This window comes from Coloeus monedula (genome assembly GCF_965178545.1).
Source record: "Coloeus monedula genome assembly, chromosome: 7".
Taxonomy (NCBI): domain Eukaryota; kingdom Metazoa; phylum Chordata; class Aves; order Passeriformes; family Corvidae; genus Coloeus; species Coloeus monedula.
The window spans coordinates 35,084,396-35,104,203 of NC_138787.1; the positions used below are offsets into that span (position 1 = coordinate 35,084,396).

Here is a 19,808-nt window from a genome sequence, read left to right on the forward strand (position 1 = left end):
GAGGGCTACAGGGAGATTAGGAATCTGAAGGTCCAGAGGTCAAAATTCTTCAGGGGGAAAAAAAGAAAAACCCCAAATTGTTACTTCCTTCTTCAAGTGGGAATGATTAAAAAAACTCTGGATGTGTACGGTTCCTGCAGCTCTACAGAGAGTGTGGGCTAAAGAAAAGAGCTGAGGCTTTATATGTTTGTCATGAATGAGCTTTTTATTGGAATTTTTTAATGTATATCCATTGGATTGGCGAACAATAGGAAATGTATGTAGCAGGAAGTTTATATATTTAATATGAACTCCCCAGGGAAGTGGTCATGGCCCCAAACCTGCCAGAGCTCAGGAAGTGCTTCAGGCACAGGGTGTGATTCTTGGGGCTGTCCTGTGCAGGGCCAGGAGCTGGACCCCATGATCCCTCTGGGGCCCTTCCACCTCAGGATATTCCATGATTCTATGACATTTGTATTGATAGAAATGTGTGCAAAAGTATCCTGTGGAGATTGGGATTAAATAAAGACTATATATTAAAAACTTCTGGGTTAATTTACTGCAGTCGTAAGTTGTCATTGCCCACTCAAGACACTTTTTAAAAATGGTATTTAATCATTCAAGTTTTTGTTTTAAAATCCTTTGAATAAGAGCCATGACTGAAATAGTCACCTGTTACACAGGAAAATGTTTTTAAAAATTCGGCCTGTTCCATGTGAAATGAAGTCACATTTAGTTTTGTTTACATGGGCAGCGTGACATTTAACCTAATCAAGGCTGTCATCCTTGCATTGTATTTTGCTTACCCTGCTGGGTGTAAATAATTTCTTCTTAATCAGACTTTGACTGCAATAAGAATGTAAGTGCTTTTTTTTGCTTTGATGTTTTCAAAATTGATCTGAAAGAAAAAACAGCCACCTGCTTTTTTAAGCGCATTCGTAAAGTATTGTGGTTGGCAGAAAAGTGGTGAGGACCTCTTGGGTGTGATGGAGTTTGGTATTATCTCCCTCCCTCTCCTGGTGCTCCAGCTGCCAGGCTGCCTCCTTGTGCCAGGCTGGCTGGGAGGAGAGTGGGGCAGGTTTCTCCCATGGTTTGTCTTCCTGAGGCCTGGAAACCTCAGCCTGGGAGGTGCCACAGCCAGGGAGGAGGAAAATCCAGCTCCCCTTTTGATGAGGAACTGAGCAAGGGCTGAATCAGCAGCGAGCTGCCCTCTCTGCCAGCGTGTTCCTGCTTGGGAATGTTGTCCAATTTTAACTTTCTCCTCCACTTTTAATGTACCTTGTGCAATTATTAAACAGTTAATGACAGTCTTCGTCAAAACATGCACTTCTTTTCTCAAGTATCATAGAATGCTGCTGACCCTACTCTGCCTAGGCTTGTACACTGCTCACTACAGCACACATTTAAATATCTCCTAGAAAACCAAACTCCAGCTGGGCAAAAATGTTCAGTGACATGTTGCTGTGCCTTAGTTTTACTTTGTGTCTTCATACATGCAACATTTAAAACCAAAAATCAAATAGGCCACAAGCAAGTGCCAGATTTAATAAACTTCCTTTATTTACATACAAATACATGTACACATATGTTCTGTATATGTGCACATATTTAAGTGTATATACATACATGGTTTCCACATACTCTACAATAAATAGCATGTAGGGTTTTCTTTTAATTGCCTACAGTGCTGAGTAAAAATACATGGCAATAAAATCATGGCTTACAGCTAAGTTACAAAAGCACCAACCACTGAACTCGTAGCAATAAATCCAAGCTTATGTACAGCTGGGGCAAGGACACGCTATACAGAATACAAAGTAGACCAACTTGTAGGAATTGACAGGAATAGGCAAACTAAAAACATCATTATAGACCAGGAGAGACTGTATGAAATAAGGTGAAGGAAAACATTTAGATTATTGATCAAACTAAACCACACATTTAAATTTGTCACCTAAAGAGAAAAACAAATCACCCAGTTACTGGTATATTTTTAACAGAGTAATTTTTTTGTGTGAGTCTTTACCAAGGAAATCAGAATTAATCTCATGAGTGAGTCCTTCCGAGCTGCCCTAGTCACTTATCTGTGTGCACATCACCAAACAGAGTATTTCAGTAGTGCTTTATTTGAGCTGTGTGTAACTTCTTGAACCCTGTATGTGAGGCTGATTGGAGGACCTGTGATATCGAACTGTCACAAAGGACCAGGGGAGCAAATTGGCAGCAGCAGATCAATACCCAGCGAAAGCACAGGGGATGATGCTGGAAGCTGCGTGGCCAGAGCCAACCACTCCTGACTGTGGTGGGACAACACCTGGTGACGCACAACCACAGCTGGAGCCTCCCTTGCTCTAACTACAGTGTAGGGAGCTGGTTCTGCATGAGGGGAAAGCCTGGCTGAGTGTTTATATTAAACAGTTTCAAACCTGCTTTATGAGGTGAAGGTGCATAGATTTTTGTTGTTCTCTCTCTTTGTCATGGCTGATACTTTGACTTAAGGTGTGCAGTGCAGTGCTAAGGGAACAACTGGTGCCAAGAGGGAGAAAGCTGCTTGTTCAGGTATCATCCTTGTGCTGTGATGTGTTTTCCTTGCTGCACTTTAATGCTCAGAGGCTGGATAGCAAAATAGTTGTTTCCTTTGGCTGAAAGCCAGCTCCTGTTAACAGTTCAGACTTCAGAGAATCACAGAATGATCTGGGTTGGAATCTTAAAGATCATCTAGCTCCAACCCCTGCCATGGGCAGGGACACCTTCCACTAGACCAGGCTAACCTAACCAGAGATTATCTTTTTCCAGGGTATTTATATATTCTCCGTTGCTGTAAAACTAATACTGGGGAGTGTGTGTGAATGTGTGAGAGGAATCAAACCCACTGGTGGGCATGGGAGGAAGGATTGTACACCACATGTGCACACCTGTGGGGTCTAATAAACTAAAGCTCATTGAGGTCTAATTACATCATTGCATATCCATGGGTAGGAAGTCTGAAGGAAGAACTGCTCACTCTTCACTTCAATGAACACCTACAGCTGCTACAACTCATAAAAATGCAGATTTCTTTCCTTTTTTTTCATAGAATTAGCACTTCCTCTTAGTATTTGGACTTTACTACTTGAGCCCTCTGTGTAACATTCTTTATGAAATCAGTGGGAGAGCTGTTTATTTGGAGTTTGAGTATGAGCAGCTTTGAGGCTGCTTCATCATTTGTTTTTTCTATTGTCACCTAAAGTTCCCAATGAGAAACAGGACCTGCTATGTGCTGTCCAGTGCAAGCAGAAGACAACCTCTCTGCCACGGAGTCATTTAAAAAAGTGATTTTCAAGATCAATGTTCAGTAAAAACATAATTTTGTTTGATTTTTGTCACGTGCCTGCCTCGCAGTTCCCTTACGAATGATGAGAGAGCTAAAATGCAACGGTCTCGAACGAAAACGATTGTTACATAAACAGCCGGATTAGTTACGATACAGCACAAACACAGCTACAGTTTTTAGAGACTTTTTAACCTGATAGGAAAACATATTCTTCTCCAAAAGGTTAATGGGAACGCTCGTTTTTATCAGTGCTCCCCCAGCCGCAGGCTGGATCAGCCGGAGGACAGGTACGGCGTCTCGCTGTGGTAGTTGTAGTCGGGACAGACCTTCTGCACCAGTTTGTAATCGACGCTGTAGAAAGCGATGTAAATGCAGATGACTTTGAAGGGTTTGGAACACAACCAGGAGACATGGCTTTGGGTCTGCTCTTGGTAGCAGATCTTGGAAGGGTCAAAGTTGCACAAGGCAGTTTTTTTAGCGCGGTCTGTTTTCTCGTACTCGATGCGGCAGTTGAAGGACTTGGACTCCTTGGTCTCCAGCGTGGACTGAGGAGATGGTTCAAACTCAACCACTTTGGAAGGTGGCACCAGGCTGACAGAAACATTCCCCAGACCCGTGGAGTTATGTCGGAAATAAACGCTGAAGGTCCCATTGCCGTGATCGACGATTTTCCCCGTGATCAGGAGGTTCAGCTTTACAGTTTTGATGTTGGAGTGGAAGTCCCCCCATCCAAACATTTTCTTGAATTTCCCAGTTTTTACTATAGGTCTGCGTTTAGTTCGTGCCAGAGATTCCTGAACCTCCGTGATGTTGGACAACCAATCCCAGAAGTTTTCTATGCTGTCCGAGTAGGACACCTGGCCGTGTTTCAGCACTGGAGATGGCTTAACAAAGAGGCGTAGAGGGTTGATGATCCTGGAATGGACCACGTTGTCAACCAGTGTCTCTGCAGCATCCTTGTCTTCCCAGTCCAGCACATCCGCGGCTTGTACAACCCGAGTGGCGTCACAGAACACCTGCTCCAAAACAGAAAGGGAGAGCTGTGTAAAGGGTGGAAATAAAATGGCCAAGACACAGAAGGAGCCATTAATATTTATTTTTATACCATCAGGGTCTGAATCAGTCGCCTGGACCACTGTAATGAGTAATTTCTACTGCCCTATGGAAGCTCAAGGATTTTACACAAAATAGCTTATGGAAGATGCAAAAAATCTCAGTAAGAGCCATCCACAAGGACAAATGGATAAACTTCTGGACAGGCTGATGGCTGTGATGTGCAAGAGCAGGCAGGTGCCCCATATTCACAGATTTGTTAGATGAAAACATGACTGAGGAATGTGGAAACCCCAAAGACCAAAGTGGCCCCTCTGCTAAAAGATGGAGTGAAATAGAACAGGATGATTTTCCAGTCCCTTTCTTTTTCTCCCCACTTAACCTTCCGGCTGATTTAGGCTTAAAATCCTGTTCTGTTGGTGTAATTGTGTCCTAAACTGTTCATAGTACATTTTTCTTTCCTGGCGTTGCTTTTTCCATTTGATCCAAACTTAAGTCTGCATGTGTGTGCCCGTAGTTTGACTCAATGAACATGGCCCTATTTTTGGTGTGCTGGTTTCAGCTGCTCAGCTGCCTGTGCTAAGCAAGGCCCAGCCTTCCAGAAGTGCTGAGCACTCCCAGCCACACAGCACAGCTCAGTTTTAAGATCCATGACAAGGCCAAGCTGAGTCTGCAATCAGAAAGCAAAACCTCCTTTTGGTAGTGACAGAATGGCCTTAAGATTTCAGAGTCAAATACACAGGTCTCAGAAAAATTCCCAACTCAGTGTAGACACACATTTCCCTGGTGTGTTCTTTCTGCCAGAGAAGTCCTGCTGGAAATGCAGAACCCGAGGGTATGATCCAGAGATCAGAAGCAAGATCTGTGTTTCAACAGGCTAGAAATGATCATCTGACTTTTCAGGTCCTTTAAATCTTGAGTAGAAGCTTTGGAGAATGCATTTTCAGGGTTTGTTCTGCTCAGGACTGCCTTACACCATCACCCTAACGTACAAAAGAAAAACTTTTTCAGCTGCAACTATTCCTACAAAGTGTGTGAAGAGAACGAAGAGATGCTTCAAACGGGAAGAAGAAAGAACGCTGTTGTCCTGCCTGTGTCCCCGGTGACAAACGGCTGCTGGCCCTTCCTCCTGGCAAAATGCTGCTCTCACTTCATCACCGATCCTACAGTGCCAGGATCCAGGTGGTGGATCCCAGTATAACTAATGCAGGGATGGGGTTTCCACTCTCCAGCAGCAACATTACAGGGTGGAAGTTTGCCTAAAGCAGCCAAAACATGGAGTGCAGACATGGAATGCGTGGGGTGGGATTTTGTGCTTCCTGTCTCATGAGGGAAAACCGCAATGCTGGGCTTGCTTTTCCCTCTGCTCCTGATCCCAAAGGGTCTCCTATGCCTCTGGTTCCTCACAGGGTTCTGTTTTTACAATATTCAGTAGTTATTTCTATAAATTGCAATTTTTCATTTCATCATCTGGCGAAGATTAGAAACTCCAAAGCCCTTAATCTTCACTGGGGCCTGTTCTGCAGCAATAGGCTCCAAACTAGAGCCCCAATCCACAGCCACGTGCCCTTCCTGATCACCCCCAATGCAGTAATTAAGATGAAATGTGGAACAGTAGCAACATTCACAGCTTGAATGTTGAAAGGTGACCATCACAATTGCTAAATCACAAAATCACAGAATGGTTTGGGTTGTAAGGGATCTTCAAGATCATCCAGTTCCAAATCCCCTGCCATGGGCAGGGACACCTTCCAGCCTGGACCTGAACACTCCCAGGAACCTGTTCCAGTGCCTCATTGCCCTCACAGTAAAGAATTTCTTCCCAATAACTAATCTAAACCTGCCCTCCTTCAGCTTAAGGCCATTCCACTTGTCTCATCCCTTATTTTTCACTATAAATAAATCCATGGCTGTGTGGAAAAGCAGTGGCCAGGTGTGTCTCTGCAGAAATACCTTATTTCATTCTTCAGATTAAAAGCGGGGGAAGAAAAGACAACAGTGATCACTCTCAGCCAGAGACCTTGTATGTCAACTTCCTGCCTCTATCTTATATTTTTTTTATGGCTGAGCTACGAACCCGGGGAAATAGGAGATTCTAATGGAAACAGTGACAGATGCTGATCTGTACCAGCCCAAATTGCGCTGTCATAATGATGCTGGGGGAAACATCACTTCTGCTGTGATGGAAAGCTCCTGGTGAAGCTCTGTCATGTTTATGTGTGGTTCTTCAGCCACTCTTAAGCCTGTCACCAGCCCAGGATCAGCTGTGTGATGCTGAGAACGCTGGACATCCCCACTACCAGGGAAATCACTCCCTTGCTGCAGAGAAGTGACTGCTCACATGAAGCAAGAGGTGCTGCATACGGTCACCCACCCCAAATCTGACCTGAGGCCTTAAGAAGCACCAAAAAGAGGCTTTTCTGCTGCCTTTCTAGATTACAGCTGGGCCCAGGGGCCTGGCAGTGCTGGAATACCAGAAACTTTCCTCATTTGCATGACTAAATGAAGTGCTGTTTAAAATGCTAATAACCACTCAAACCATGGGTACCTACAGCTGGTATTGCTGTTAGTAACTGACTCAGAGGGAAAAGTGGTTGGAAATTTTAAGGTGAAATACATAGAAAGGAAGCTGCTTGGTTCACAGGAGATTCTGGCTTTGCTGGTGTCTGCACCCAGCTCTGACTGTCCTCTGGCAAGGGCACAGGAACACCCTCAATTGTCCTCCTGGGCTACTTGTCTTCTGCAATGTTTATTGAAATCTGTGCAATGGCACTTTGGCTTTTCTCCCCTCGCCTTTTACAAAGAGATCTAGGGGACATTGAGTCATGTGCTCAGTGTATGTCTCTTCTGGGGGCTCTCACACCAGATGAGATGGCAGAGCGCTGCTTTCCCAGCGGCGCCTTGCTGAAGGCTCTGATAGAAAAAGAAAAAATATGCGGGTATAAGGTTGGGGATGGCTGAAGGGTGGGAAACATTACACATGCTAAAGCCAGGAGGGTTTGCCACATCAGTAACGTATCAGGGCATGAGTATTTCAAGGCTATGATGGTGAAATCGCAGAGTTGCACCTTGCTAGACTACTGCTACTTTTATTTATGTATGTGTTACACCAAATGAGGTTTACTCATGGGATAATGAAATACAACGCTGAAGCTACAGTGACCTGGGCTATTTCATGTGGCAACAAAACAGCTTTCATAACACAGGAACGTGAAATCATTGATAAATTGAATTATAAGGATGCAATACTCCTGTTTAACGCCCAGACAGCAATCCCTAGGCACTGCAGACAGCTGTACCTTACACTTTGCTTGAGTATTTTTTTCCACCTCTTTTTTTGAAGTATTTTGCAAGGCTGTGGGATTCTCCAGTCTTGCACAGCCTTAATTCTTGACTCTGCTCCATCCTAGTGCTGCCTTGTTTCACTGATTTCAATACAGGGGCAAGATTCAGGAGCTGACAGAGCTATCAGCTCAGACGGCTGCGGGGAAGGGACCTCGGCTGCGGGGAAGGGACCTCGTGGCTCAGGGTCGTAAATTGGTTGTGTTTTGCAAATATTCACTAAAAAGGTGTTTAACAAAGAACTGCCTGCTTCTGCTCAGTGCCTGCTGCAGCAGCAGGAGCGAGGGGGCATTGTTCAGAGATGTGAATAATATTGGTGCTTTTGTAATGTAAAACCTTTGTGGCACGCAGATTTTTTTCCTCTTTTGAACAAAGCTTTCTGCAATATAAGAGAACCCAACTCCAACACTTGGTTTTCCCAACGCCCTTCCCTTGCTGGCTGCATTTTGCCATTAGTGAGGAAGGGCCGATGGCTTTGTTCAGCTGTTTATTCACATTGCTTAGCAATTTCCGGGCAATAAAAAATCTGTATTAAAAGAATGCAGCACATGCTGGAAAAAACTACTTCCTCAGCATCTTTCCATTTCACTATAATGCATCTTTATAGTGAAAAATACTGCTGGTAGGGTATTTGAAAAACACCAGCTTAGGGAAGCTAGTGTATCCATTTAAACAGATGGCTATTGCTGGAGTTCTCCTTCGCTGCACCGGTGTTTTCCCATTCCCTCCAAACCATCAATTTCCAGACAGAAATCACCTAACCTTTTTCCCTGTTACTGAGGCTGTAAAATGGCACCCAGTTTTACCCTAAAATTAGCCTGTAGATATTTTCCAGGAAGAAACACAACCTTGGCCCCATCCACAGCATCTTGCTGTTTTGTTTCGCTGCGTAAACGGCGAGAACAGCTCCAATCGGTGCGGTGTGGTTTATATTTATGGAGTTCTAAACTTCAAACCCTCGGTTCTTCCTGTGCCCTCCTCTGACAGATGGTGATTGCTCTTCAAAATCTCCCCCTTCCATGCACGATCCTGACCATGGCAGAGCAGCACAGGGTTAAATAACATTCCCTGTGAGCTACTTCTGAGAAATGAGCTTACACTGATGAGACACTGGTATCAGTAAATGCTCTATTTTCTTCATTTGCCCAAATTTGGGTTCATTTGGAACTCACTCCCGTGCTTTTCTCTGTGCGCAAGGCACTAAATAAAAGCAGGTGTCCCCATGCAAGAGTTAATAGTTCTGGTGCTTTGGGAATTTTATCCAGGTTATTCATCAATCACCAGCAATCATTCCTTTAGCTTCACCCCTGCCAGGAATCATTTAAAAACTCTCAGCAATTAGCTGGGATGAATTGGTCTGTTGGAATAAACAACTGTGAAGCACCATTCTGCTGCTCACTGGGAGCTTTTTATCCCACTGCTGGAGAGGAGGGGTACCATCACTCCTCTAGCCTCCAGTTTTACCAGTGAAAAACTCATACTGGGGGAGGATTCCAGTGGTCTCCTCATTCTCTGCTGCTTCCATGCCCAAGTGTCCCATGTGTTTACACTTGTGTCCCATGTGTTTACACTTGTGCCCCCTCTGCAGCAGCACAGGACAGTTTTCTGGGTTTCCTGTGCTGATGTGGGAACCTCACAGGCTGTGAGATAACGTGGCCTCATTGAGTGGCTGCACAAAAGCCCCAGTTTGGAGGGGGGTGTGTGGTGGGGAAGAGAAATAACTCTGCTTTTTCTGTTTGAAAATTCAGTGATTTCAACACATTTATCACATTTTAAATAATTTATGTCTTGACAAGGCTTATCAATTTTGCAAAGCACACACATTAACCAGATACAATGATCTCATATTAGCTTTTTCAGCATCTTACACTGGAGCCCAGAAATATTAATAAAAACTCAGCCCATCATCAATTAAATGGAAAAAAACCCATAAAATTGTATTCCATTATAGTCTTTTAGTCTTTTTTTCCCCCAAGAAAATGATGATAAGTTCTAATAATTCATCACAACAAGCTGAACTTGAACTTTACTGATTATTAAATTTTTTTTTCAAAGATAGAGGCTGTGGAGGGTTTTATGGCTACAGATGTGATTGCTGTCAGGAATGCTGCGAGGAATTTGGGAGTTAAGCAACATTTTTCAGCAGGACTGTAAAAGAGTGCCATGTTTGTTCCATCCAGGCACAGCCTTATTTTCCAGGATGTTGTGGAGTTGCTTTGCAATGAAGCAAAAAGGTCAAGTTGGATGTGGCTTGGAGCAATCTGGTCTGGTGGAAGGCATCCCTGCCCATCCATGGCAGGGGGTTGGAACGAGATGAGCTTTAAGGTCCCTTCCAACCCAAACCCTTCTGTGATTCTATAATCCACAGAGCACTGAGCTGCTGGTGAGTGGTGGGATGTGAATATCCAGAAGAGAGGCTGAACCTTGTAACTGAGGGTGCCCTCACTCCTCAGGCACCCAAAATGCCTTTCTAGGTTCTACATCCTGCTAAACTGTAAATAAATAAACACCAGCAGGTTCTTGTGCCTGGTTTTCTCTCTCCTGGGGCAATGATTGACTCTTTAAAACACTATGGTGCAAAGATGAAATTAAGTCTCATTTCTCATTTTGAAACAGATGAGAAAGAGGGACTGTGGAGTTCAGCATGCCAAATCTAGCAATGATATCCATTATGGGGGGAAAATGTAGAGCAGGGAGTCGGGGATACTGATCTCTAGCTGGGCAGTGGCAGAGTACTCAGACTGCTCAAAGTCCCCCAGACAAGTTAGGGGGAAAAGTTTTAAAGGCTATTGCAACTTTTTTTCACTTGTACAAGGTGGTCAGAAATCCCCTGTTCAATAACTAATAGACTTGGATGATTTTAACAATTTTACCCTGCCTTGTGTAGTTAAAACTACAATGATAAGACGTTTCAGCAGGAAAGAAAGCCTTCATGACTGAACCTTGCAGCCCCATTACATTTTCTGCTTGTAAATAGAATCATTGAATCATTAAGGCTGGAAAAGACCTCTGAGATCATTGAGTACAACCTATGACCGAACATCACCTTGTCAACCAGACCATGGCACTGAGTGCCACGTCCAGGCTTTCCTTAAACACCTCCAAGGATGGTGACTCCATCACCTCTCTGGGCAGCCCATTCCAGTGTCTAATCACCCTTTCTGTGAAGAAATTCCTCCAAATGTCCAACCTTAACCTCCCCGGGCACAGCTTAAGACTGTGTCCTCTTGTCCTGTCCCTTGTTCCCAGGGAGCAGAGCCCGACCCCCAGAGCCTCCTTTTCTGTAGCTCTGTTCCCTTCCCTGGACACACTCCAGCCCCTCACTGTCCTTCCTGAATTGAGTGGCCCAGAAATGGACACAGCACTCAAGGTCTGGCCTCACCAGTGCCCAGTCCAGAGGCAGAAGCACTGCCCTGGTCCTGCTGGCCACACCATTCCTGTCACATGCCAGGTGCCATTGGCCACCTGGACACACCTGGAGTCATGTTCAGCCAGACAGGACCACTGAAAGGTGCTTTGCTATTCCTCCTCAAACCATCTGAGGGAGAAAGGTCTCCGTCTACACCTGCATCTACCTAAAGGCCAGGGAAGGTACAGGTAGAAATCTTTAGTTGAATGAGAATATGAGAGGATAACATCCAAATAACCCACAGACAAAAATACAAAACTAAAAGGGGTATGTTGGGAGAAATTTTCAATACCTGATACAATTTCATTGCCTGCTTTTTAAACAAAATTGATACTTCAAACTCAGTATATCATATTTTACAGGGAAAAAAATCCCCACTTTAAAATTCTCCAATTTGTGCAAGCAAACAAAAATAGTGTTTTACTATAACAGCACTTTGGTAAAGAAACAAAACTGGGAGGAAGAAGCAGCAGAAGAAAAGAGTGAAAATTAAAAATAAAGCCTGCAAAGATTTCCTATTTCAAAAATATGCCTTTTTCACAACCCTGACAAGTAGTTCTAGGTTATCTGAAGTGTTCCCTCCAGCCGCAATTGGATAAATTGCTTAGAGCATAGATAGCTTTTAAATTACATCCATGCATTGAATTGATCTACCTTTTTGCTGAGAGAACAGAAAATTTGTTCTGAGAAATGTTTCTTGCCAAAAAATGTGCAGCAATTCTCATCTTGAAGACTTCAACTCTGTGTTTTTTCCCCCCATTAAATCTAAATTAGAGATCTTTGAGATAAAAATTAGGTCTCTTATTTGTACGTTTGTAGGGGAACAACGCTTAAAGTTTTTTCTTAAATATCACTGAATAGTTTTAGTTCTTCACTACATATGAAGCATCCATTCTTGAAGGGTGGGGAGGTAACAGAAATGTAAACCTTTCTGTGAAGGGTCTGAAAAAGTCTTGTATAAAAATATCTCCTTGAGATACAGTAGATAAAGCTTAGATTATTATTATATTAGCACCATATAACCCCGCTGATTCTCAAGTGGTTTTTTTCAGTCACTCTGGGCATTTTCTTGAAATTCAGGCTGAATTCTCATAATCTATTTCACACTGAGCTTCACTGGTGCTATGGCCACGTGTATTTTCTTATGGGGCTGAGACTTGTGCTTTTAAGGGGGAGATCTGGCATTTAGTTATTTTTAGCAGACATTTAAAAGATGATCCTATTCACCTGGAAACCCTGTGAGATGGGCCAGGTGTTTTCAATCTACACTGAAGTTGTGCTGCTTGCAGGTGCAGCTCACGGAGTCATTTAGGTTGGAAAAGACTGTAAAGATCATCTAGTCCAACCATTGATTCAGCACTGCCAAGTCCCACTAAACCCTGTCCCTAAAAACCAGGTGAGCTTGCAGGACCAAACCCCAACCCAGCCTCCTCTTCCCACAAAGGGAAGCAGGAACACTCAGCCCCTCTGCCAAGCCAGCACCTGCCCACCAGCCGTCTGCTGAACTTTACAGTTAATAATTTCCCTCCTGCTTATTTCCTTAATGCCTGGGAGATTTCGCTTTATGTTTGCCGGGATCAGTTCATTAAAATACTAATTTCAAGCGGTAATTATCTGTGTGCGAGCGCTGCTGGTGGAACCGCTGCTAGCGCTGATACGCTCTCAGCTGCAGGAGACTTCACAGATGCTCAGGTCCCTGGAAGCTCCGGGCAGGAGTCACCGTGGTGCTCAGCTGGAGGCTGGCTGGCAGGGATTTTGGCAGGGGGAAATGTTTTAAGAATTATAGTTAACTCTGAAGGCTGTTTTGCGTGGCAGGGCAAGTGCGTGAACAGAAAACTGCTGTATCTGTTAGAAATGAACCTGACTTTACTGAAGTTGTCATGAGATTTTGTATGCCTTGTAAAGTTTAAATTAAAAATCAATTATGGAAGAGCCCTTAATCTCCTCTCTGGAGTTGATTCATGTTTGGATGCGAACTCTGAGACCCCGATGACCTCCCTCAGTGCTAAATGCGACACAGCAAAGGCTGTTTTTTCTCTCTCCCCACTCATGTGCCATTATTCAATTTTTTACTGCATTATGAAGAGGAGAGTTTTAATAATCGAGCCAGATTAAAAGAATGAAAGGATGCTTCTGACGAGTTAGAAACAGAGAGAAGCTGTGCATTTCTAACAGATTTCAAGCTCTGCATTATTACAACGCGTAAGAGATGATTAACAAAGAAAAATATTACAGTTATCTACTCCCTTTGAGAGCTTAACTAATGAACCTCTACCAGCTGCTCTTGAAAAATCAGTAACACTATCACTATCAATTTCAAGACAAAGCACAGCTGACAGATGTTTGAAGTGATAAATCAGGCTGCACAAGGATTAAAATAACAAGCCCCAAATGGCCTTTAAAAGACAAAGGTGCTGCAGTGAACTATTTTCAGCCACTTCGGATTCTGTCAAAAGTTAGATCACTGATACAATTATCTTGCAAAACAGTAATGACCAAATTAATATGTTATGAAAAATCTAACAATGGTGATACTTGAGCCAGGCTTTTGAAAAGAACAGGTTTGATAGTCATTTGTGCTTTTAATGGCAGAACTGAGAATGCCGTGCTTCTCTGAATACTACTTCTGGGAATGAGTGATGAAGCATAAAATGTAACTGAATGGCATTTTTGTACATTTTAATTAATCTTTTTTTAAAGCAAGAAAGCAAGAAGTTACATTTTAATAGGTAATGAACACCATTATTTAAATCAAGCACAAGATTTTTGTGTTGCTTCACTGCAGGCTGCATTTTCTAACAACCTGCCAGTGACATGATGGAGATAAAGATCCCATTCCTGGAGAACAGCCTGTGTGCTTCCAAACTCCACTGCCTTTAAAGAGAGACGACTGTAGCCAGGGGAGAGTGACCAGAAACAAATCTCAAGTTTCTGGCCTTTGCCTCAGCTTTCACAGTGTGTATTGTCGGAGGGTGCATTTCCTCGCTGACGGTTAGGGAGGAAATGCTCTGTTTAAAGCATGAAAAGGTATTTTTCTGGCACCACTCTTGGCTCAGGCAGGGTCACCACAGAGCCCAGCATGGAAAGCTCCCAGTGGAAAAGAGCTGCCCTAAGTGCTTTCAGCACTGACATCCCAGGAAAGCTGTGGTCACCCCAAGTTCCTGGGCAAGCTCCTGCTAAAGAACCAGTTAACAGGGGTTATCCAGTGACTCTTGAATTCCTCCTGAGTCCTGCTGTTTGAAGGAAGTGTGTGGGTGTATCCAAGAGTCCATCAGCTGAGCAGAGGAGATTGACTAATAGTCTCAGGTTAAAAGCTCTCTTCCAGAGAACACTTTTGTTCTTTTCTTCAGGGATGATGTTCCTTCCTGGAAATCCTGCTGCCCACGTGTGCTTTCGTTAATGCACCCTGAGTGGCACAGTCAGACCTGAGCTCTCTGGGAGCTGCTCTGTGCATTCATGGCATCTCCCTAAGAAAAATATTTCTGCTTAAAAGCTTTGTGACAGAAACACGTGGGAAGTGCAGGAGCAGGCTGGATTGGTACTGACACAGAGGAACAGGGAGACCCACTGCTGCTCAAACAGCGCCTGGTGTTGTGGATCAGGCTGCCCAGGGCGCGCAGCAGGGCAAACCACGGGGCCAAGGCTGCTTTGGAAATGCAGCCCAGGAGTGCGAGGGTCACACACGGGGGAGAAGCTCCTCCACATCTTTTCAGTAAGATGGAGGCCCAGGAAAAGCCTGGAGGTGAGCACCACCCCAGGACTGCACCAAAACCCTTGCTGGGCAAGCCTTCCCCCACCTGCTCCGGACGGCAGCACAAGTTTGGGATGAAGACCAGGCTGAGGGTTGTCCTCCTGCCCACCACGCAGCCAGTGTGGAAGCTGGAGCTGTGCTGGAGCTGCCTGTTTCCACGCCTGCTCACAGCTTGTGTCCTCCCCACTGAATGCATGGAAGGCCACAGCAGTTTTCTAAATTAAATTAAAATTCTTTTTCCTTTTCAAACCACTTAGCATGAGGTAGCACACTGGGGCACTTGGAGGTATTTCACTGCTGCCTACACACACGCATGCATGCTGCTTTCCTAAATGAATTACTCTCTTAAAGAAGAGAAAATCATTGACCGAGGCTGCCCGATTATTAAGTTTTAAGGTGAAACAATATTAGCTTTTGCCTGGCAGGAGCCAGCCACGCCTGCAGCCATTGTGTTCTTCATAACAGTGACTTCATACTGTAAGGTCCTATTGAAACACAATTTTAATCCTTTTTAATTCATTCAGCCATTTTTTTTTTTTGTCCACAAGAAGAGGAAAATCAGAATTCCTTTTCGGAAAAAACAAAATGACAGGTTTGAGACACTTTGAAAATGACAAGGTTCAAATCTGAAATCCAGTCACCATGTAAGTTTTAACAGGGCTTAATTAGAAGTTGGTCAGTCATCTGCCCTGATACAATAAATCCATGAGTTGTGTTTAACAAAGGGAGATGAGTTTGACACCTAGTTCGCCTGGAAGAATGTCACAACATGTGCCTGGTTTGTTCCCTTGCAGGAATTTACGAAGATAATTAATATCTAAGATCTTTGTAAATGCACTGTAAGAACACAAAGAGGATCTGAAGACAGAAGGGCTTAGATCAGATGAAAATGTTATATTCTAGCACAATAGGAGTTAATACAAATTGCTGTAATTTGCATGCAAAAATATAATTTCAAACCTATTTGCTCCACATCTGTATCAAACAAGAAGGGAGCACATTCAACACATCTTTACATCTTCCAATCTTTCACTGTGAATTACATTGCACATAACCCCAAGTATTAATTTGGTCTCATTCCATGACGCATTTGATGTATTCCAATCGGCATATAAAGAATAACATTTCCAGGTTGTGTAAAAGAACTGCACTAGCAGGGTGCTGGCAGTTGGTGAAACAAGCCCTGACAGCAGATAAATCATCTGGGGGGGCTGGGGGCGAGGGCAATGACACTTTAGCATGTTGCTTTTACAGCACTCGTGTCTGAAACATACACCCCCAAAAATGTACAGCCCCAGAAACAGGGCAGGAGGAAGTGTTCTCTTCGGAGGCACACTAAGGTGTTTTACAGGAAAGGCTGTATAAAAGCATAACCTGAGAAAGTCTTCCCTGTGTTAGCACAAATAACGCAAACTGGAATGCAAATATCAGTGGATCCAGCCAGCTGGATCCCAAACTTGAAAAATCCCCAAAGGGCTGAACCTGAGGTCAGTTTAGGTAAGCACTCAAGTGAGAAATCTCAGCTCTGTTGGCTTGTTTAGCTTCACTTACAGCAGACTTTTTTTCCCCCAAAAGTTTAGCTAATCATAGAATCACAAAATGGTTTGGATTGGAAGGGATTGGTTAAAGATCATCTTGTTCCAACCCCCTGCCATGGGCAGGGACACCTTCAGCCAGGAAGGTTCCATGGATACTCCTGTCCACATTCCCTAACAACCCCTTTGACTGTTCCCTGCTCCAGGACTTGACCATGCACAAAACCAAAGTGTTCCTTTCTTTTGCAGCTATTCTTTTTTTCAGTTGACCACAGTCTTGCCCTCCCTGGCAAATAATGAATTTGCTTCCAAAACAGACTTTGCTAATTTAAGATTTACTCGGAAAACTACCTCTCTGTAGTAGTCAGTTCTCACTACTATTTAAAAAGCTGAATAAACCAGTTCAGAAGGACCCATAATTGCTAATAAGACTTATGGTAACCGCTTAATTCACACATTGACTGAACAGGACAAGGCGAGGTGTTTTTTTCACTAAATTGTCACATTCTGAGTCTGTATAAGAAACCAAAGCACTGGTCATGCATAGGTTTGGGAATGAGTGTTAACAAGTGCCCTGAGTAATCTCAAACCCCAAACATACAGGGGTTAGGAAGAGCAGGTTTTAGAACGAGAGATGTGAGATGTGAGCTGATAAAGAGAAGCTACAAGAACTGGTGATGTGTAAGTGATGCCAGGCTTCAAAAGTCACGCAATCCTTCCTGTGTCTAATGTGTGTTTTCCCACAGATTGTGGAGATCAAAGAAGGAAACAAATCTAAATGTAACTGCCTAGACCAAAGCTGGTAATAAGTGTATGACAGACATAAAAGCAACTCTGCTGTAAATGTTTTAAACTGTCTCCTGTGGATACAAAAGGTGGTTCTACAGGGACAGGAGGTAATTCCCTGTATTAAAATTTAATGTGTTGCCCTATGTGATCAATTACAAAGCTATAAATATGTATGTGCGTGACTGAATCAGTAATAAAAATGTGATTTTATAAGTCTCTGAGTCTCCATGATCAGGCCAATAAACTTGTTACATCAAATTACATTGCACCTTCTGATAGCTACAGAAGTGCCAGTTCTTGTGATGAACCACTTCAGGAAGGGCTTGTTTGTCTGTCCTACCTGCCTGCAATGCTGCAGGGATAAGGATAAATGGAGCACAGCCCTGTGCCACTTCCCTGTGTGCCTGGATCAGCCACTGGTGCAAACCTAATCTGGACCAGTCACCACCATCAAATTCACCAGAGTATAAGCAAAGTAGTCTGCTACAGATTTTGGCTCAGAAATTGGTAAATATTGGTTTCCCTGTTCTACTTAGCTGGGTTTGAGGCTGGGAATGTTCCAGCTCCTGTTTGAGGCGTTGCAGCTTCTCCTGTCCACAAGCCATGTGTGGAGGAGAGCAGGATGGCTGTGCTCAGTGAGAAACGAGGATTGCTATCACCTACCTTCAGGGAACAAGGAGCTCGATTATGTTACTTCACTGAACAGAGTTAGTATTTCCAGATCCTGGTCCAGGAAAGGATCTCAGCAGATCTCCTTCCAGCCAGCAAAGTGCAACACCTCATTAGTGCAGATAAGTTGTATGTCCTATAAGATGAGCTCTGGTTCCACTTTGCTTGAAATTCTGCAAAATTTCAGACAGCTGCATATGGATCAAAATGTCCAAAACCTTCTGATGTGCAGTTCATTGCTGCTCAATGCTTGTGACGAGATGTCTTCTCTGGAGTGACAACAACATGCTTCACTTGGCTGCTTTTTCTCATCTCCATGGTCAGTACATGGGATAAACAGGTTGGAGTGGGGAGGAAGAGTCACTACGCTGCTGGTTTGCTCCTCTCTCTGGTTCGGGATGCCACTTCCCTGGCCTCGTAGCCAGGCTGTGATGCTCCCACCACTGTGTGGAAGTGTGGAAGTACTAAAAGGTCAGATCAGGTCTGATGGTCTACATTTAGAGAAGTAGTTAATTTCCTGTACAATAAGTCCAAAGCTAAACACACTATACCCATGTCATTCTTCTGTAAAAAAAGTCTTGCATTTTGCATGACTGTACAAGGAAAATATTCCCTACCAGAAGTCAGACCCGTGAAGACACCCATGAGTTTCAGTAGGAAGTAACAGGGAAGCACAGCGGCTGCAGGTTTAACTTCCCCTGTCTGACAGCTACAGGTTAGGAACACACAAATAACTGAGGGGTGTGGATGTGGCAAAAGTGAATTGTAGCACCAGGGAGGCCTGAGAGAATATCCTCTGTTGCAGAGAATGGCAACCACTGCCTTTGGCTTTAATGGTTTATAACATGTGATAAGTGAATGAACAAGATACATGTTTTTATTGCTCTACTTATGGCTCCAACAGAGCATCTCTTCTTTTTTTTTTATCCTGTGGCTAATATTACAATTAACTTTGGTATATGGTCTGAGAATTGATAAAAAAACCTTCTCAGCTGTTCCCCACAAAATACTTCTTACAGAACCATTCCTTTCCTGATTCCCTTCATGCCTATATTATTTACAGAGCAAAAAACCAGAGGGAATCAAATCACACAACCTACATAAAGAGTGGAAAGCAGGGCCTTACTTGCTCCCAGTGGTGAAGAATGTAGTGTTAAGACTTGAGACTCATTTCCAATTTTCTGTGTTCTACCATGGTCTCTAAACAGCACATTATCTCACACACCAGATGTGCACTTGTATCTAGGAAGTACAGGGTGTGATAAGTACGGAATTTCAGCCCTATTTCTTCTTTTATGTTTTAAGTCAAATCCTTATACTGATTTTAATTTAGGTTTTCTTGTTTTTTGTGTGCTTTGTGGGGTGGGAGAGAAGTGGGGAGTTTGATGTTCAGTTATAGAAATGGAAAAAGGAAGCACATGGGACTCAGAGTATTTTAACCCAACAACACAAGAAAATCAACATCCACACCTCTAATTTTATTTAAATTGGTGTAAAATTAGAGTATAGAAACAACTTAAGCTGTTGTGATTAATTCCACTTAAGTGGAATTTGCCCACAAGTCAGCAGTCCCTTGGCTGACACAAGCTGCATCTGGAACTGAAATAAAATGAAGAGATCTTGACAGATATTTGAACTACTGTCAAGCACTATTCTGAAAATACTACTTGGATATTAAGTAATTACAATAAATGTTACTCTTATGGTACTAAGAAGTTTATTGTATTATTATAATAACAAAAATATCATGATGACATAACAAATAATATCATAATGACAATGATAATAATGATACTGTTCTGTCTCAGCTGAGAGGTGATGACCTCATGATGGAGTCAAATGCTGTTGCAAATGCACGTTTTTCATGTATGAGTAGCCATCCTGGAAATAAAAGACATAAAACTTTGCACCAGGGTGAATACAAGACCTGGATCCAGCATGCTAATTTTCTGGGATGTTAATAGGATT

The 19,808-nt window shown here is 43.3% G+C and overlaps 1 protein-coding gene across 1 annotated transcript in view; it reads right to left on the minus strand.

The window, feature by feature from the left end:
• Positions 1 to 1,516: 1,516 nt before the first annotated feature.
• Positions 1,517 to 19,808, minus strand: part of NXPH2 (neurexophilin 2) — a 35,426-nt gene continuing 17,134 nt past the window's right edge. Inside the window, exon 2 of the mRNA XM_082285463.1 lies at positions 1,517 to 4,308. Coding sequence (XP_082141589.1) covers positions 3,565 to 4,308 — 744 coding nt within the window. The 3' untranslated portion in view covers positions 1,517 to 3,564. The remainder of the gene's footprint in view (positions 4,309 to 19,808) is intronic.